Here is a 19217-nt window from a genome sequence, read left to right as displayed (position 1 = left end):
CGAAGAGTTATTTTTCAAGACAAATCATAATGATAATGTGTCGGATAATAATGTTGAATGAATCTATTTTTTTTTGTTATTATAATAAACAATAACTTTCTCTATAGGTACACAAGAGAAGAGAAATCTTAAGAAACGTTTTGTTTTTATTAGATAGATAGGTATATTGATGTAGGAGTAACCTTGGGTAGATGCAATTAAATGAAAATTTGAGGTAAGTGGTTAATGTGAAAGTTTCGTACCATAGGCCTACGAAGAAATATAAAGATGGTTGCTCAAACTGTAAATATAATTTTGTTATCGCAAATTTTAATGTGATATAACTACAAATTTATGTTTTTCGGATTTATTCCTAACTTGTGCTTGCCTTTCCCTTCCCTTCTGGGTGTTTACACAAAAGAAACAGCAAACAAATCAGAGGCTATTATTATCTACCCACTATTCCACTAGGAATATTGCCCTATCGTATAGCATAGCGTAATAAAGTTACTTCGTATTATTTAACTAACTTATATTTGATATTTTGGCGTAAATTATTAGATTCTTAATACAAACAGACAAACTAACTTTTTATTTAATTTTTTCTATAAGTTGCCCGCGACTTGGTCCCCGTTCTTTTCTTAAAAATCTCATGTGAACTCTTTGCTTTTCAGGGATAAAAAGTTGCCTTTATCAATTTCCGGGACATAAGCTACCTCTGTACCAAAAATATAAATCGGTTAAGCGGATGGGCCTTTAAGAATCCCGTGGGAATGCTTTGATTTTCCGGGATAATAAGTAATGTCTGTTCCTGGAATATGTTTCAACATACATACATTAGCTTACAAGCTAGCTCTGCACCATATTTCATCAAATTTTTTAATCTATATATATAAAAGGAAAAGGTGACTGACTGACTGACTGACTGACTGACTGACTGATCTATCAACGCACAGCTCAAACTACTGGACGGATCGGGCTAAAATTTGGCATGCAGATAGCTATTATGACGTAGACATCCGCTAAGAAAGGATTTTTGAAAATTCCACTCCTAAGGGGGTGAAATAGGGGTTTGAAATTTTGTAGTCCACGCGGACGAAGTCGCGAGCATAAGCTAGTTTAAAATAATAGTTTAAATATTAAATTGTTTGAGCACTAATTTTGCATGCCTCAAAGTGAAATATTTCTACTGTAGAATATCATAGATTAAAGAAGTTCTTTTATCTATGGAGAATATGTAATAAATCTTAATGGCTTGACTGATATAGGTGTTAAGTTTAGATTGGGGGACTCTCCCACCCAAAATTTACTTCAAAAATCTGGATGGCTCCATTTCTTAAATCCTTCCCTGGGTCCTAAGGATCCATCCGATTCATGCTACCGAAGGAAATATCTTGTTCACGATACACCTTATAAAGTGTTTTAAAGATGGAATTGAGTACTTATCAATAGGGGCCCACTAGTCTCTGCCAGATCACCAAACTATAACCTATAACCGACCGACCGATATTTCGTTACCGAAAATCTAGAATGTGACTTATCTACTTTCTTTGCCTATTCTAAGAAAATAGTACCTACTCTGTCAAGATCATAGGGGCCCCATTATTCTAATGTGCCCAGGGCCTCCAATAGGATAAAGATGGCTCTGGGTAGGTAGTATTAATATTTAGTTAATGAACAAACATATTGCGATGGCACCTTCAGTTTTCAAAGCCAGTGGGATCGACTTTTAGTCATTAAAAGTTAGTACAGTCAGAATGCAACAATGTATCTGCAGGTAATGTTTACGTGGTTTACAAACAATCTCGTAGCAATAACAGTTTGTATCATAACTCGATAAGATGTCAGTTGTGATTTTATTTGCCTCTAGAAAGCACGAAGTATTAGTGTAGGTACCTAATTGAGCAATTGTGGTTTGCATAAGGAACACGGCTAGAGAAGTTGAACCCCAATCTTTTAACAGGTAGAAAATAGCAAAATTGTACAATTACTACAAGGTAGGTATACATACCTATCTTATTTAAATCCTTTTGCTAAGGCTTTCTAGCTGCGTATCCCGATTCCCGACTAATATTATAAAGGCGAAAGTTTGTGTGTGTGTGTGTGTGTGTGTGTGTGTGTGTGTGTGTGTGTGTGTGTGTGTATGTATGTGTATGTATGTTTGTTACTTCTTCATGCAAAAACTACTGGACGGATTTAGCTGAAATTTAGAATGGAGATAGATTATACCCTGTATTAACACTTAGGCTACTTTTTATTCCGGAAAATCAAAGAGCTCCCGCGGGATTTTGAAAAACGTAAATCCACGCGGACGAAGTCGCGGGCATCAGCTAGTTATATTTAAATCAGAAATAGTCACGATTACGAGTCACCTCTATCTGTGTATTACTGTGAGTTTTAAGAAATAAAATAGGTACTTACCACTTGTTGTAACGGTGAAGTCAAAATATATTGTAAGAAAACCTGCCTAGTGCCTAGATAGCCTAGTTTAGGACGTCTGCCTTCTAATCGGAGGTCGGGGGTTCGATCCCGGGCACGCACGTCTAAATTTTCGAAGCTATGTGCGTTTTAAGTAATTAAATATCACATGCTTTAACGGTGAAGAAAAACACCGTGAAGAAACCTGCATGCCTGAGAGTTCTCCATAATGTTCTCAAAGTGTTGTGAAATCTGCCAATCCGAATTGGCCAGCATGGTGGACTGTGGCCAAAATAATTTTTGACTTATTGTTCCTACTTTACAAAACGCCAATTTCATATAGCACGATTTGCATCAGGTTGAGGCATATTTATGTCTCCGACAAAAATCTGTCACATTTTTTTAGTTTGTAAATTGTAGCTAGATGTTATAATTTTACTATTGAAATTCCTACACATACCTACATTTTTATTACGTAAAAAAACTTAGTAAATAAATGTGCATTTTTGGTTAACAACTATCACTAAATTGTGTAATAATAGTAAAAAATATGTAGGTAGGTACCTATCGTAATTTTGAATGACTTTTCGTAAAAATAGGACTAAGTAGGTATAACTAATTACTCAACATTTCTTTTTTATAAAATAAGTGTGGTTTTGCAATGATTTTGGTAACGTTGACTTATGTAAAATTTTCTGGATGATAATATTTTAAAGTTTCAAATTTTTTCCGTCTGTTTATATACCTAGTAATTATGTAAGCTTTCTCAACATTGTTGATTGAGTCGAAATCAACTAGTAGACATGTATGACACTACCTGCTCTACATTTTAGCATCACATTAGCTGATATTAGTTATTTATTATAAACAAAATATAATATACTAGCTGATGCCCGCGACTTCGTACGCGTGGTTGTAGGTTTTTTAAAAATCCTGTGGGAACTCTTAAATTTTCCGGGATAAAAAGTACCCTATGTCCTTCCCCGGGTTGCAGAGGTAGCTCCTCTGTACCAAATTTCATCAAAATCGGTTGAACGGTTGAGCCGGGAAAAGCTAGCAGACAGACAGACACACTTTCGCATTTATAATATTAGTATGGATTATGTACTTGTAATTTATTATTCCACAGGTTAAAATTAATTATGACGTGGTGCTTGTGCCTGATTCTCTCGTCTCTAGTAAACATTGGTTACTGTATTAATCGGCCGGTTTTTAAAATTGTTCTCACACAAAAGGGATTTAGACAGGTGAGTTTGATTTCTTGCTATTTTTAATTCATCAGCCTGGTAGCTGGTTTTTTGACACACCAAATATATCTGTTATATATGAATGATTAAGACGAAAGCAAAGTAGGTATAGTCTAACTTTTTGCTTCAGTCAAAATCAATATTGGCTTAATTATGTAAACAAAGTAAAATAATGCAACACAAGTAGGATTCATTATTAAATAACAGGTGAGTATTACTGCACTAAACAAGCAATTCCAACAATAATAGTACAAAAGCCATTTTTCTAAACCATGAAAAACTCTTTGATAGGAGGATGAGGTGTATTTGAATAACGTGACATTTGAGTAAAACAGCAATTTTGGTGTATAGAAAACTACAGACTTAATTGAGCAATAGTATAATGTCTCGCAAATTGCTAATGCGCGTGGTCGCCATTTTAGTGTTGTCAGCACTAGACGTCAAATGACTTATATAACATAACAAATAATTCTAATATAATCATCCCAGTTTAATTTTGTTACATACTTGCGGGTGCATGAGAAAAAATTCACTACATAAACGTATAAGTTCCAAGGGAAAACGACCGTAATGCTTAGTGCCATGATAACAGAAAACGTACCGTGCCTACGTAGGAATACTGCAGTAATTCGCGTGAAACTGCAGTACACGCTCGAGCGACTTTCCCGCGAGAAATGTACTTAAATTATCATTATAAAGAACAATGCAGGGTTTTCAATCTCTGGGTCGCTCGGCACGTGAGTAGACTGCACTTCCACAGTGATAAAAATAACACAAATAAGAACAAATACAGCTACTAATCAAACTATCTAGGTACGCCATTAAATCAGAAGTGAGAAGATCCGTAGGAGAACTAGAGTAACCGACATAGCTCAACGGATTGCGAAGCTGAAGTGGCAATGGGCAGGGCACATAGTTCGTAAAACCGATGGACGTTGGGGTCCCAAGGTGCTGGAATAGCGACCTCACACCGGAAGACGCAGTGTTGGAAGACCCCCCACTAGGTGGACGGACGACATCAGACGAGTCGCAAGGAGCCGCTGGATCCAGGCGGCGCAAGACCGTAGCGTGTGGAAGTCCCTACAAACCTATGTCCAGCAGTGGAGGTCTATTGGTTGATGATATGATGATGATGACAGCTACTAAATAATTAAGCCATATTAGCAGATTTTTTGGAGATCCGATTCTGAATTGATGTTTTTGTTACAGTTTCTTCAGTACGACGTAGAAACACCACCCATTAGAGAATTTACTTTTTGCACCTGGCTTCGTGTTTTTGACTTGTCGCACGATCAAAGTGTGTTTACGTATGTTGGTGAGTGATTATGTTCTCAACTCTAGTACTAGAAGCACGTAATAGCTCGGCAGCGTAAACAAAGGCATGTTAATGTTTCCAAAAATGCTGATACAACTAGTCATAAAAAGAAGCCTACACAAAACATCATTTCCATATTTCTAATTTCAAAATCACGAACTTTTATCAAACTAGTATCACCTCTTTAACCCCCTTAGTGAATTTCTAGAAATACTTTTTTGTACAAAGTTTATAAAAAAAATTACGCTTCTAGACCCACCGGTTTAAGCTGTGATTGTCTTATACTCATTACCAGTAGTAACTATCCAATAATTTCTATGTGCTGTATTGGAAATTGCTGGCGTGCGTACCGAAAAGAGCAGATTGATATTTTATACTGAAACTAGCTGATGCCCATGACTTCGCCCGCGTGGAATTAGGTTTTTAACAATCCCGTGGGAACTCTTTGATTTTCCGTAATAAAAAGTAGCCTATGTCACTGTCCAGGTCTTTATCTATCTCTATACAAAAAATCACGTCAATCTGTTGCACCGTTACGACGTGATTGAAGGACATACCAACAAACAAACACACTTTCGCATTTATAATAAGGGTAGGTACTGATAATGAAGCAATTTCCGAGCCAGTGGGAAAAAAGTAGAATCGCGACGCATTCTCGATTTAAAAAATGCACTTACACACGAATTACTTTTAAAGCTTACTTACAAGCAAAGCCATTGAGCCGATATTATGTTACGATATAATTAACATGACCCCATTAGTTGGACCAGTTTGGTAGTTAAAGTTTCTTAACGTATGAATTTTTGATTCAGTTTCACAATTACTTAAAAAGTATTTGCTTAGGTATGAATTCGGCGTAATTTAATTGTGTTGTTTATTTTAGTAAACTTTATAGGCATAAATAGCTTTAATTTTGTGATTGAATGAAAACTTTGTGATAAAAAGTGTGGATATTTGATAAGAGTGTTGTAAAATTTCTACTTAATAAGTAAATGTTTTCTAAGTTCCCACGGGATTAAAAAAATCTTAATACAGCGAAGTCCTGTGTATTATTTATTTCTTTAATAAAATATAAGAGGGAACTCTTGGATTAAAAAAACCTAAATCCACGCGGAAAACGTTGCCGGCATCATCTAGTCTAGCTATTGATAAAAATAAGGTTATTTTAATAATAAATATACGTACATTTTTAAATTACACAAGGCATCATTGTGGCTAATTCCGTTGTATACAATCTCTAAACTAAACTTAAATGGCACGTCTAAATCTATTGCTATCCCTTTCATAATGTTGCTTGCGGAAAAGGATAGCACTAGATTTAGACCTGTTAATTTAGTTTAGTTTAGAGATTGGGTACAAGAGAATCGGCATTGCCATGCTAATTTATTTTATATTTTGTTGTTATTTGTATAACATCAAATGTTAATAGGTGATTGCAGATTGATGATTGATTATACTAATCCGTTTTTTGTTGGGCTAGTCTATTACACACGTTCAAATAATTAATTCCATAACGCATGAGTTTTTATACGAGGTTGATTAGTGAGTTTACGGTCTAATAGTCTAGAAATTAGGTGATAACCCAATGGTTAAAACATCGGCCTTCTATTCGGAAAGTTTGGAAGTCGATCCCGGGCACGCACCTCAAAATTTTGTGTTTTGTTGTCAAAGTTAGGTGTGTTTTAAGTAAAACATCGTGAGGAAACCTGCATGCCTGAAAGTTCTACATAATGTTATCAAAGGTGTGTGAAGTCTGCAAATCGGTACTGGGCCAGTTGGCAGTCTACTAATTGCCTAAACCCTTCTCATTTTGAGAGGAGACTCGTGCTCAGTAGTAAGCTGGCGATGAATTGATTATCATGAGTCTTTGATAGAGATGTCAAATTTTAATGCAAATATTTTTTTATAGGAAACGGCAATAATCGTGTAATACAGCTGTGGCTTGACTCTGGTGGGAAATTTATGAAAATATCCTTAAATGGAAGAACTTTTTCGAGTACTTTGGTGGATATTACTGAAAATACATGGCGACATGCTTGTTTGTCTTACCAGTCGGATTTCGGTGCATGGGCAATCTACATGGACGGCCGACTGGCATCCTGCGAGGCAGCCCAAAGTGTACGCACACCTATGACCTTATTTTAAGAATATTCGCCACATCGAAACATGATGAGCATATTGTGTTAGGGCTAGGAGTAGTGAGGTAATAGTGAAACGGGTGACCTTCAGAATTTCGGATTTAATTCTGCCTCTTTAATGTTGAGCTATTTAGCCTTTGTAGATAAATCAATTAGCTTCCTATAATATCACTATTAGGAAGCACACGTGTTACATGTTAGACCAAGTTCTAATTTTGACCAATTTTAAAAGTTCGACTATACTTTAGCTTTCCATATTTTCTAGCTTTATCTTTTATTAATTTGAGATTAAGTTGCATTTATATTTTCCTTATAGCTCTACGGTTTTGTATTACCCGGTGGCGGCAGCATCATAATTGGCTACGGTACAACTAACAATGGTAATATACCTTTATATATTTTTATTGAAATACTAGCTTATGCTCGCGACTTCGTCCGCGTGGACTACATAACTTTCCAACCCCAATTTTACTCCCTTAGAGGTTGAATTTTCAAAAATCCCTTTTTACTGGACACCTGCGTCATAATAGCTATCTGCATACCGAATTTCAGCCCAATCCGTCCAGTAGTTTCAGGTGTGCATTGATAGATCAGTCAGTCAGTCAGTCAGTGACCATTTTCATTTTATATATTTAGATATTGTTTATAAAGTGGAAATTACTCAAATGTAATTTATGTTGGGTTTTCAAAATTTTCAGGGATTACACACGGCTTAGAAGGAGAAATATTTGGAGCAAACATGATACTGAAGTCAACCATAGAACGAAATTATACAGTAAAAAAAGATCCGCAATACGAACAGAAGCTTTTTCATAAAAACAGGCTATTAGGCAATAACAATAATAAGTATATTGTTTTGAACGATATGGATTTTGATATCTCTGAAACTACAAAATTGCCTTTTATGAATACGACCCGAAGTTTCATAAAATTTAAATCTATTCACGGATCGATTGAACATGACGTCGGTTTAGATCTGATTCCAAAGAAAACTAAATTTACTGACTCATCAAATGAAAAAGAAATTTTAGATTTTACAAGAAAGCCCAACATCCGCCCAACTACTCACGATAACGAAAAAATTAATTTCTGGAATCTTTTGAATCAGGCTGGTAACATAGGTAAACTTAAAGGTCACAATAGTAAAGCAAGAGAACAGTCTGGTTCAGGGACACATGAACTTCCTAATATATCGGAATATGAAATTCCTCCACCACCAGTATCATTTAACGACTACACACGCACAAGTGTGAAAATTAAAAATCCTTTTTTAAAGACATCCTTTGAAATAAAAGAGAATGAAAAATTAAACCATATGAAGATAATCAATGAAAATAAATATGAAATATCAGAAGTAGTTAAGCCTCCGCCGAAAGATAAAAATACAAAAGTGTACGGTCAATGGACAAGTTCTCAGTTCGCAAATAGCGTTTTAAATTATCTAAAAAACACCAATTTCGAAAATAAAAAATTAAAAAAGGTTCCTTCAACAATACCACTTGTTAAATTCTCAGATACTTTTCCATATGCCTCAGATTATAAAGTGATTAAAGTTCAACCCTTTAAATTTGAACGACGTAATTTTAAAACTAATATTATTCATAAACGTAATATAATATATCCACAAATAAATGTTGAGATTTTAAAAGATGACATAAGAACTCAAATCTTGGAATCACATGCAAAATCCCAACCAAAAGATGTGGAGATTATAAATCGAGGCCAAACAATGACAAATAATAAATATTACAGATTTTATAGGAATGTGGACAAGCAAATTTCAAGTGAAACAAATTTTAGTTCCGAAAATTTGAAACCTGCACCTTTTGCTGCCGCTTCTAAAATTAATTCAATGAAAGCGTTCTCTAATAGTGATTTATATAAAAATAGTAACTTAATGGCAATACTTCCATTTTTGAAGTCTGCAGAATATTTTGTTGATGAATTTGTTGAAAAAAAGTTTATTGATAGTAATGAAATGTATACCAAAAGTTTATCGAATGCAAATAAATGGCATAATATTAAGTCATACAATAATGACTACACACCACGACGCATTAACATGGAATCAGGAGAAATCCATACTAGTATTAACAAAGATATATTTACAGGTAACAAAAAACATCCATCATTAAGATTAAAATATAGACCCGACAGTCACAAAGTCGTTAAAAATATTGATGAAGCTGATATACTTAACGGGCGTAATCTAGCATTAGAAATATCGGACCTTTCTAACACTAACCCAAGCTCAATTTCAATATTAAAACACAACCATGGGTCTCTTCCAGATAATAAGGTCACACAAAGTACCAAAAAACCTGATTCCAATGTATTTGTTGATAGCAGAAACAACAAAGTTACGAACAAAAATAATTTTAATCAGAATGTCAAAATTGGAAACGCTCTAAATGAACGGTATATCATTGGCGATAATGTCGCAGCAAACAAAATAAGTTTTATTGGAGGTTTAGAGAAAATTCCCGATATAAATAGATATAGATCTGATATTGATCATGTAAGTGAAATAGTACCTCCTTCTTTGGGGCCTAAAGTATGCAAAAACGTTGAGTTGTACGACCGCTTATTGTATGTCCAGCTCGACGGTAGCGTTGATGTGACGCACATACTGTCACCAGTGAAGGAGAACAATTTTGGCATTGAGTTTATTATTCAAAATTACAAAAAGTGTTCGTTAGAAGAATCTGTATTCGAAACTAATGCCTTTCTATTAATTGACTGGTCTAAAACTCCAGTACGCCTCTTTGGCGGTTCTTATCCAAAGAAAACTACGGATCTATGCGGTTTTTTTTAAAAGTGCTATTATTTAACTAACTCAAAACAAGTAGGTAATTAAAATATCAAAACTACAATTCTTGTTTTTGTTTTTACGTCCACATTAGCTTTATATTAACTGGGTTAAATAATCTATTTTACTATAGTAAGCGAACACAACGACTATGCGACGAAAAGTTGGCCTTATTCAATGTACTTATGTAGCACATGCATGTACCCCATCATTTTAGGTGAGTACTACTTTGAAAGTTGAGATAGGTCCGAGTCCATTTTCGGATTACAAGGCCAGCTGGCTTATTATTTTGTATTGCTATTGGAATTTTGAACCTAAGTCGTGTTTGCAAACTTACGAATTCAGTTGCGGATCGGTTATATTGTTAGGGTTCCGTACCCGAAAGGTGCCAATGGGACAATATTATTAAGCCTTCGTTGTCTGTATGTCCGACCGAGTGTCAGCGGGCTCTATCTCATGAATTTATAGGTAGGGAGTAGAAATAGATAGTAGGTCTGTTGGGTAGGTATATTTCATACAGAGTATATTTCTATTTTTTTTTTATAATTTTTTAGTGTTTACTTACACTTTCAAGGAAATTACTAAATATTTTAAATACATATCAAAAATTGCGTAACCGGCAGGAATCGAACCTGCATCTTCTGGGTTCGCGCCCGATGCCTTGACCACTCGGCTACGGTCTCGCTCACTGCCAGTGACGAAATTGGTGATATGTATGTTAACTCAGTACTGAAGCGACTGTTTAATGTCATCTAGTAGCGACATTTTGCAGTTATATGTATTTAAAATTATTTAGTAATTTCCTTGAAAGTGTAGGTAAACACTAAAAAAATATAAAAAATATAGTAAAAAGCAAATAATGTCATTTCTCGTTCAAAAGAGCTACATTGTTTTTTTTATTTTTTTTAAAGTACGTAGTATTATATTCGTACGACGGTACGGAGCCTTTTGTGGTCGAGTCTGACTCACGTTTGAGCAGTTTTTTTTACATTTCATTGTGCCTTTTACTTTGTTTTGATCAATGAATGGCGTAATTCTTGAAGCCAGTGTAAATTGTAGCCTAATTTTGTCACATTTCGTAAGTGGTTGTCCTTAAAAAACCAGAGTAGGTAATCCTACAACATTTTTCCATTAGACGAGTATTAAAAATGCAAATTAGTGTTTATCAAACGTAAAAAATACGTAACGGAGATACTTTAAAGAAAGTTGCTCGTTTACGCCGTTAAATTAATCTATTATAAGAGCCGAGATAGGCGTCGTATACCCAATGAGGGATCCTTATCGATAAAATAATTATATCACACAATGTACCTACTTATAATGACCTATGTCCAGCAGTGGACGTCTATTGGTTGACGATGATGATGAAGTTTAGGAATAAGGATAATAATAAGTTAAGATAAGGTAAAAAAAACATACAGTCGAATTGAGAACCTCCCTTTTTTTTAAGTCGGTTAATATAAAGGCTTAATAATAAAGTTCCGAGATAGCCTGGTGGCTAACACGTCTTCCTGCTATTGGGGAGGTTGGGGGTTCGATCCCAGGCACGCACTTTTAACTCGGAGTTAAGTGCGTTTTCAATAAATTAAGACTTTATTTATTGAAAATTTAGCGGTGAAGGAAAACATCGTGAGAAAACCTGCTTACTTGAGAGTTCTCCATAATGTTCTCAGTTTTCTCTCCATTATGTCAGCGTGGCAGACTTTGGCCAAAGCCCAAACCCCTTCTCTTTCTGGGAGGAAACTTGTGACTCAGTAATGACCCAGCGATGTGTTGACTATGACGATGATGACTCCGTTTCTACATTGTATTGAAATAATTTATTTACTTGCAGAATTTGAGTATAGATTATGATGTTATTAGCGTCCTTAGTATTCTAGTGCAGGTACAGCACGCAAGTATTTAAATTGTCTATCAGGAATTACGGATTCCCAAATTCTCTAATAAACAGAGACGCACATTTTACGAACGCTACAAACACATCCACTTTTAACTACTTAAAATGCAATATGTTTACCAGCTATGCTTTCAACATAATTGTTCATTTCGTATTTCATTTCATGCCTACAATGATATTCTATTTAAAGTAATACTCATTGAATAAAGCGCTCCAACGCTAATGAATACATAATATTATGTGAATATTATTTAGATTTCAATGTTCGGAAATGTTACATAGACTGATATTATAATGTTTTAACGACCTCCCTGGCGCAGTGGTGGCGCGGTGTCTTATAAATGAGGAGGTCCCAGGTTCGATTCCCAGCAGCAACAATTTGGTTATTTATAATTTCTAAATTGTCTTCGGTCCAGTCTGGTGGGGGCCTATGGCCGTGGCTAGTTACCATGTTACACTGGCTACCGGCAAAGCCGTGCCGCCAAGAACGTTTCGTTGTGATGCCGTGTAGATAGATAAGGGAAATGGGATTAAAAAAAACTGCCACACCCCTTCCAAGTTAGCTCACTTCCATCTTAACTTGCATCATCACCTACCACCAGGTGAGATTGCAGCCAAGGGCTGACTTGTGACGAAACAAAAAATTGAGGTATGCTAGAACTCCAGAGACGCGATTTAACTATAAAAACCAACTATTTTGCAGGATATAATTATTTATAGGTGAGATCCTTGCATGAAGATTTCAGGCATAATAGGTAGCATTATCAAAACACGAGACGCATTGCGATGCACCGCATTATGCTATCAGATAAATACTTAATTAAGGAAACTCTCATTCTATAATATAGAGCGCCTATTTAAAATACTAGAAGCTTTAAACATTATAATGTTAATGTACGAAAGCTGTATTAGTATTAAAAAAAAATTAAAAAGATATTTGACTGCCAATAAAATATTTATAGGCATCTCGGAGAAAGTTAAAAACCTGTCTAAAAATATTTTCGGTCAAGGATAATATTTACGCCTGACGTTACTTACTTAAACGTGTAATAAGAGAGGAATGGCGATCACATATTTGTACATATTATTATAAATGCGAAAGCATGTTTGCTTGTTGGTTTGTCCTTCAATCACGCAGCAACGGAGCATTATTTTTTACATGATTTAATTAAAACCATGGAGTCTCGTGATTTTTTAAAATCGAAATCCTGCGGATGAAGTCACGTCACGTGGTCTTGATTAAATCGTCCAGGTACAGTTTTATTATAAATATAGATGTGAGAGGATCTCCACATACAAAAAAAAACCGGCCAAGTGCGAGTCAGGCTCGCGCAATGAGGGTTCCGTACTACAGTGGTATTTTTTCGACATTTTGCAGGATAATTCAAAAACTATGATACATAAAAATAAATAAAAATCTGTTTTAGGATGCACAGGTGAAGACCTTTCACATGATACCCCACTTGATATAGTTATCTTTCTAAGAAAGTGAAAAATACTAATTAATAGTTCATGACCACAATTTAATTTATTTGTGTGATGTAATCACAAGTTCATGGTTTTCAGATTTATCCCCAAATGTCAGCTATAAGATCTAACTACCTGCCAAATTTCATGATTCTAGGTCAACGGGAAGTAGCCTGTAGGTTTCTTGACAGACAGACAGACAACAAAGTGATCCTATAAGGGTTCTGTTTTTCCTTTTGAGGTACGGAACCCTAAAAATGTAACAATAATATGTTGATGAGTTTGGTGCTCTCAATAGTTGACCACCGGCTCAAACACATTACTTATTCTATGGCAGTAAGTATATTAAAAAAATACAAATTCTATGAGCGAAGACTCGAATTTTTGCTAGTTAGTTATTCAAGTTTTTTGTCAGTGGTATACTTAATCATTACGAAATTCACAGAAACTGAAAGGGTTACAATTATAGTAAGTTATTTTTAAAAGTGAAGGTATTTCGTTTACTTTAACAGACTTGTTATATTAAGAGTAGGTGTAACCAGTTTCGTGTTTATTTTGATTGCAAACATTATAAGTTGCAAACCTATCTTAAGTAGTAACAAATGAGTACCATAAGTAAACGTTCGAGGTGGTCTTGTTGCGTTACCACTTGAAATGATTGATTTAGCGAGTGTATGCAATATAATATAATATATTATTTTATTTCTTCTAGTGATAACATAAAAAAGTACACAGACAGATAGTCCGTTCCTCACGCGCCATTATTACTCTATGGGTCAACTGTCATGTCAAAAGTACGGTTCCATTACGGTTCACAAGCGGTTCACGCTACGTAGTAGTACATACATCCAAATTCTTTGACGTTTAAAATAGGAACTAAAATCGTACTATTGACATGAAATTTGACACAAAAAGTTAAAATGGCGCGTGAGGAGTTAAAATTTAAGCGATAAATTATTTACATTGGTTTTGTCGACGATGATGAAAGAAAGCCTAGACCGACATGTTGATGTTTAGCTCCAACTGCCAAGCAAGGATTTTGAGAAATTCCCACGAATATTATCCAAGAAAACTAAGTCGCCAGAAAAACATAGTATAGAAACTAGTAGAGTAGTAGTTTAAAGATATTTCAGAAAGTTTTTATTTACTTACAAGTTATTCAATAGCATTTGACCAAGACGTAAGATAATTATTAAACATTATTATTATTCCATAGAATACAACTTAGGAACCAGAAGTGTTCAAAAGTTATGAAATCCACTGCAACTCCTTATACCTACTCGTTTATATAATGCTTATTTATATACCTAATTAGATATTTTATAGCTGTTTTCGAACATTTGAATAAATTACCCGGTAAAATATTTACTAAGTAGGTATCAGTTTTTATTACATTTTCGAAAAAAATTGGCACACTATTTTGTGAAATAAGTAGGTAGTTACAAAAAGTGTGCCAAGAATTTTCGGAAATGTATTCAATACTGACATTTAGGATCCAAGATCTTTGCATATACAATAATTTAAAATACCTATATACCTACTATAAACGTAATATTTTTGGACGACTTCATAAATTAATCTTATAGAAGCGTTCAATTAATGATTTTTGTTAGAAACAAATAATAATAATATAAATAAGCAAGAAATTGGTGCAAGATGATACTTACGACAAAACGTCATATAGACCGTATGAGTGACAGAGACATAACGCTCTACAAAGCCGGAATCTAATTCTAAAGGTCGATGTACAGTACGCGGCTGAAAGAAATGTAGATCGACCTTTAGAAAGAGATAGCAGATTTGTAGAGCCAACGCTCTACAACCAGAGGCAGAGGCAACCCTCTGGTATTGAGACCGACAAAACGTCATATAGGTATGAGTAACAGAGACAACGCTCTACAAAGCCGGAATCTAATTCTAAAGGTCGATGTATACAGTACGCGGCTGAAAGAAATGTAGATCGACCTTTAGAAAGAGATAGCAGATTTGTAGAGCGTTGCCTCTGGTATTGAGACCGACAAAACGTCATATAGGTATGAGTAACAGAGACAACGCTCTACAAATCCGAAATGTCATTTTAAAGGCCGATGTCATCGACATAGGGTTGTACTACGAAGTAGTATTTAGAAATTCTTTGGCCGATGTACATTACTTTCTGCCACGTGCCATACAATGCTTCTTGCCGGCTACTGTATTATAGAGGTGTACCTATTAATTCAAGTACACGGGCTACATAATAATTAGCGATGCAGTCACAAGGTAATTTGCTTCAGGTAAATTATCGCTCGTATTACAATAACGACTAATTATGACCTCATTGATATTGTGCTTTGTGTATCTTGACACCATAATTTTGACCGTAACATAATGCTGTGTAAAATGATGCGTTTATTGATGTGTGGAATTAATTTGTTACATGCTTGTCTGGCTAACAAAATAAGAAACTGGAAAAACGCGGCAAATTTAAAAAATATTAGTATGGCAGCTCTGAACAGAAATAAAAATAAGTAATTCTAAAGTATCAAATTAGGTTATTGCAAGTCTGTCATACTAATTTTAGGCCTGAAATATGAGGAGGTTTCCAGGCAATATTCGAGAAAATTTTCGTAGATGGCGCTAAATACTACCACCACTAAAGATGAAAAATAATACCTATATCTATATGATCTTGACGTCAGCCGAAATAAAAATATACCATCAGCTCGAAACTTCAGTCTAGTACTGGCGTCACTAAAATGGCGGCCACGCGCATTAGCAATTTGCGGGACTTATACTTATAAGGATGGACCGTGAAAAGCTAGCACATACACAGACATACTTTCATATTTATAAATTATAATACTAAGTTGTATGCATTAACAATGAGAGTAATTTAAACTCACTTATGTATAGTATTTCAAACAAGTTTTCAAAATTCTCGTATCGGTTGTGCAGTACGTATATAATTACATGAAATAGATATAGGACATTGCAAAAGCAGGGATCATTCACAAGTCAACTAGTTTGAATGGTGTCTAATCTCTTTGGCAATACCTATTACCCATACAGCACGACTAAACTCAGTTCCATGTTCCTATCAAGTCACTATAGTGACCTAATACTAAATCGTAGGTAGGTACATGATAGATAGCTTAATAACATCACTTAACTTATGAATACGATTCAGCTGAATACCACTAGGCATACATTTGTGGAGTTTAAACTCTAGGTTTAAACACTACAGTATAGATCAAAGTTAAAATCCGTGTTTGTCTGTGTATTGTAAGTAGTATATAAATATTTTTTTACCAAAAAATAAAAACTGACTTCAACACCTTACCTTATTGTGCAAAAGAGTTAATGTAGTTCTATAAGAATTTTGGAGCCGGTGCCAATGACTTGAGAATGTGGAGTCATAAAACAATATTAAGAATAGGTAGACGGTTCGTGCAACTAATTGGCACCTGCTCTAAAAAAATATAAGAGAACTATATTAACTCTAGTATAAGTACATAATATATTCGGTAGTAAATTAAATTAGTTTTTACTTTTTAGTGGTTGTGGTAAGGTATTGAAGTCTTTATATAGATATAGAGATTTTTATTTCTTTTTGTAAAAAAAAAATTAAACAATTTTTAGTAGTATTGTATTAAAATAATATGCTAATATAAAAATACATGAGTGCAGATAAAATCATAAAATAATAAAGAGGTTATATTTTTATTCATAAACTGAAACCATAATAATAGATAAATAATAATTATTATTAGTGGATAGCAGAAGGAATTCAGTACACTAGAGAAATTTCCCCAAAGTTTCATTAGGCTGAGTGTTGATGGATCGTTAGTCAGTCTGGACTATGTAGGTATGTATTTGAATTTGAACACACTGCAGTTTTCTCATTTGATTTAATAAATAGGTCGGGGGAACAGTTTTTTCGTATTTGACGAGAAAAAGTTGCTGTAAAATCTTTTTGGTTGTATCTATCTGGCTGGTTTTAATATTGTTACTCTTTCGGTGGAACGCGCTATGGAGCTGTCCTGTGTTGAGCTGGAGCGTTATATTGTAGTTGTAGACCATTGACTTATATATTACTTCGTAAGGACAGGGCCATTGAACAAGCAAAATGACACCTTTTCATTTGTCCTAAAATGTTTATTTAGCACCAATGCAACCTCAGTGACGTCTGGATTTTAAACAGGTCGTTCATTAGTATCTAAGAGGTAGCGCTGATTTATTTGGTTCCAAAACCGTGAAAATTCTTGTTCGCTTGGGCATATCTTGTCATTTATATCGATGTTGTAGACATGAAGCTCACTCTGGTCAACCTGTTACGAATGGGATCAGATCCCGAATTTACGAATAGGAGGCCAATGTCTTATTCATTAGGCTATCACCCAGTGGCGTGCAGGTCTTAGAGGCATAAATCCACTGCTTACCCCAGTTGTAATGAGAAGGTTTCCAGGCAACGTTCGAGAAAATTTTCATAGATGGCGCTGAATATATTACCACCACTAAAGACGAAAAATAATACCTATATCTATATCATATATCTATGCTCTAAATTTTTAAATTTAAATCGGATGCGAAATTATTAATTACTTCTATTATAGTTCACAGATTTTGTGAGGAAGAAACGTAAGAAAAATTGCAGTGCACGCTAGCTCTTACTCTTTATCTATGTCATTGATTGACACGACCTAAACATTAAAGCATAGATCATAAAGATATAGGTATTATTTTTCCTCTTTCGTGGCGACCTATGCGAAATAATCAAGAGACATCTATGAAAATTTTATTGAAGCTGTCCCTGAAACTTCCTCATAGCTCAATGCATATTTTTCATTATGACCTGCCAGTGATCAGGCTCCTATATAACTAGTGCCTACCCTGGCTTCAAACCCTGTGCACGCTACTGCTATCAACGCAAACTAATGCTTAGCTTAGCTAAAATTAATTGTTTAGTGTATAATATTGTACCAAACAAAACGAACGTCTCCATCTTTACGTTGCAAAGATGTTTAAAAAAAGATATTTGCTATAAAAACCCTAAGTAGCGCGCGGAAAATAATATTACGCATGCAACTCCGATGGTAGGTAATTAGGTACCTACTCTTGTTTCTATTCGTGTTTGAAATGTCTTCAAAGGAGGGTTTATAAAGCCTTTAACATCGCAGGACAGCTTAGTTAAAAGGTTTCATTGTCGTGCCTTCTCTCTGATAGTACGTATTAATCCAGTAAAATACAAGAAAAATACCTAAGCTTTTAAGACTGCGGTGTTGCTTTCTCACTAGCATCAAACCTATTTTATATATCTAACACAATTCACAGATACTTCAGAAAATTCAAATATTGGTACTTGAAGATATAATTATGTATCTTGAATGATATTCTATTACTTAGATAATTATTTTAAAAATGAATAAAATAATGGTATTTTTTTAAATTATTCTCTTTAGTTATTAACTAGCTGATGCCCGCGAGGATTTAGGTTTTTAAAAATCCCGTGGGAACTCTTTGATTTTCCGGGATAAAAAGCCTGTCACTCTCCAGGTCTTTATTTATCTTTATCTATCTCTTTACCCATGCAAAAAATCACTTCAATCCGTTGCACCGTTGCGACGTGATTGAAGGACAAACCAACAAACCAATAAACCAACAAACAAACACACTTTCGCATTTATAATAAGGGTACCGATTCTAGCCCCATAAGTTATACTAAAAATCATCATTCATTAGTAAAGTCTAAGACCCTATTATTTGGTTACATAACAAGTGACAAAATTGTCTTATGTAATAATTAATTAGCATATAAATGCTAATTATTATTTAAGTATATGATTATAACGAGAGAACGGAGATGGTTTTATGCATTTGGCGTTAGAGAATGTGACTTCCTCCACGTACAATATCTAATTTCCCATGTTCCCAATGTAAAAGGCCTCACTTACACACTCAATTAGTCTCA

General features: G+C 34.6%; 2 protein-coding genes across 28 annotated transcripts in view; one reads left to right on the top strand and one right to left on the bottom strand.

Annotated features, from left to right (window-relative positions):
* LOC117995295 (coiled-coil domain-containing protein AGAP005037) overlaps nt 1-19217 on the bottom strand; it is a 173887-nt gene that overhangs the window by 30785 nt on the left and 123885 nt on the right. The window lies entirely within an intron of this gene.
* LOC138404560 (MATH and LRR domain-containing protein PFE0570w-like) lies at nt 1815-9957 on the top strand. 2 transcript variants are annotated; one of them, XM_069508901.1, is made up of 6 exons: nt 1815-1942; nt 3527-3644; nt 4854-4959; nt 6869-7077; nt 7414-7477; nt 7796-9957. In XM_069508901.1, exons 2-6 carry the CDS (start codon nt 3540-3542, stop codon nt 9910-9912), a joined length of 2601 nt encoding a protein of 866 aa, XP_069365002.1. In that variant the 5' UTR covers nt 1815-1942; nt 3527-3539; the 3' UTR covers nt 9913-9957. The 2 variants fall into 2 exon arrangements, with proteins under 2 accessions (XP_069365002.1, XP_069365001.1); XM_069508900.1 differs by having other exon boundaries at nt 1822-1976.

This window comes from Maniola hyperantus, chromosome Z (assembly GCF_902806685.2).
Source record: "Maniola hyperantus chromosome Z, iAphHyp1.2, whole genome shotgun sequence".
Classification (NCBI taxonomy): domain Eukaryota; kingdom Metazoa; phylum Arthropoda; class Insecta; order Lepidoptera; family Nymphalidae; genus Maniola; species Maniola hyperantus.
Note: the sequence above shows the minus strand (reverse complement) of the source record. Positions and strands in the feature narration are given on the sequence as shown.

Bases quoted from the DNA above. Each gene is read 5' to 3' on its own strand.
- LOC138404560 (XM_069508901.1), top strand. From the start codon at position 3,540: ATGACGTGGTGCTTGTGCCTGATTCTCTCGTCTCTAGTAAACATTGGT. The intron at 4,960-6,868 runs GTGAGTGATTAT...ATTTTTTTATAG, and splicing joins AAGTGTGTTTACGTATGTTG to GAAACGGCAATAATCGTGTA. The intron at 7,078-7,413 runs GTACGCACACCT...TTTTCCTTATAG, and splicing joins CCTGCGAGGCAGCCCAAAGT to CTCTACGGTTTTGTATTACC.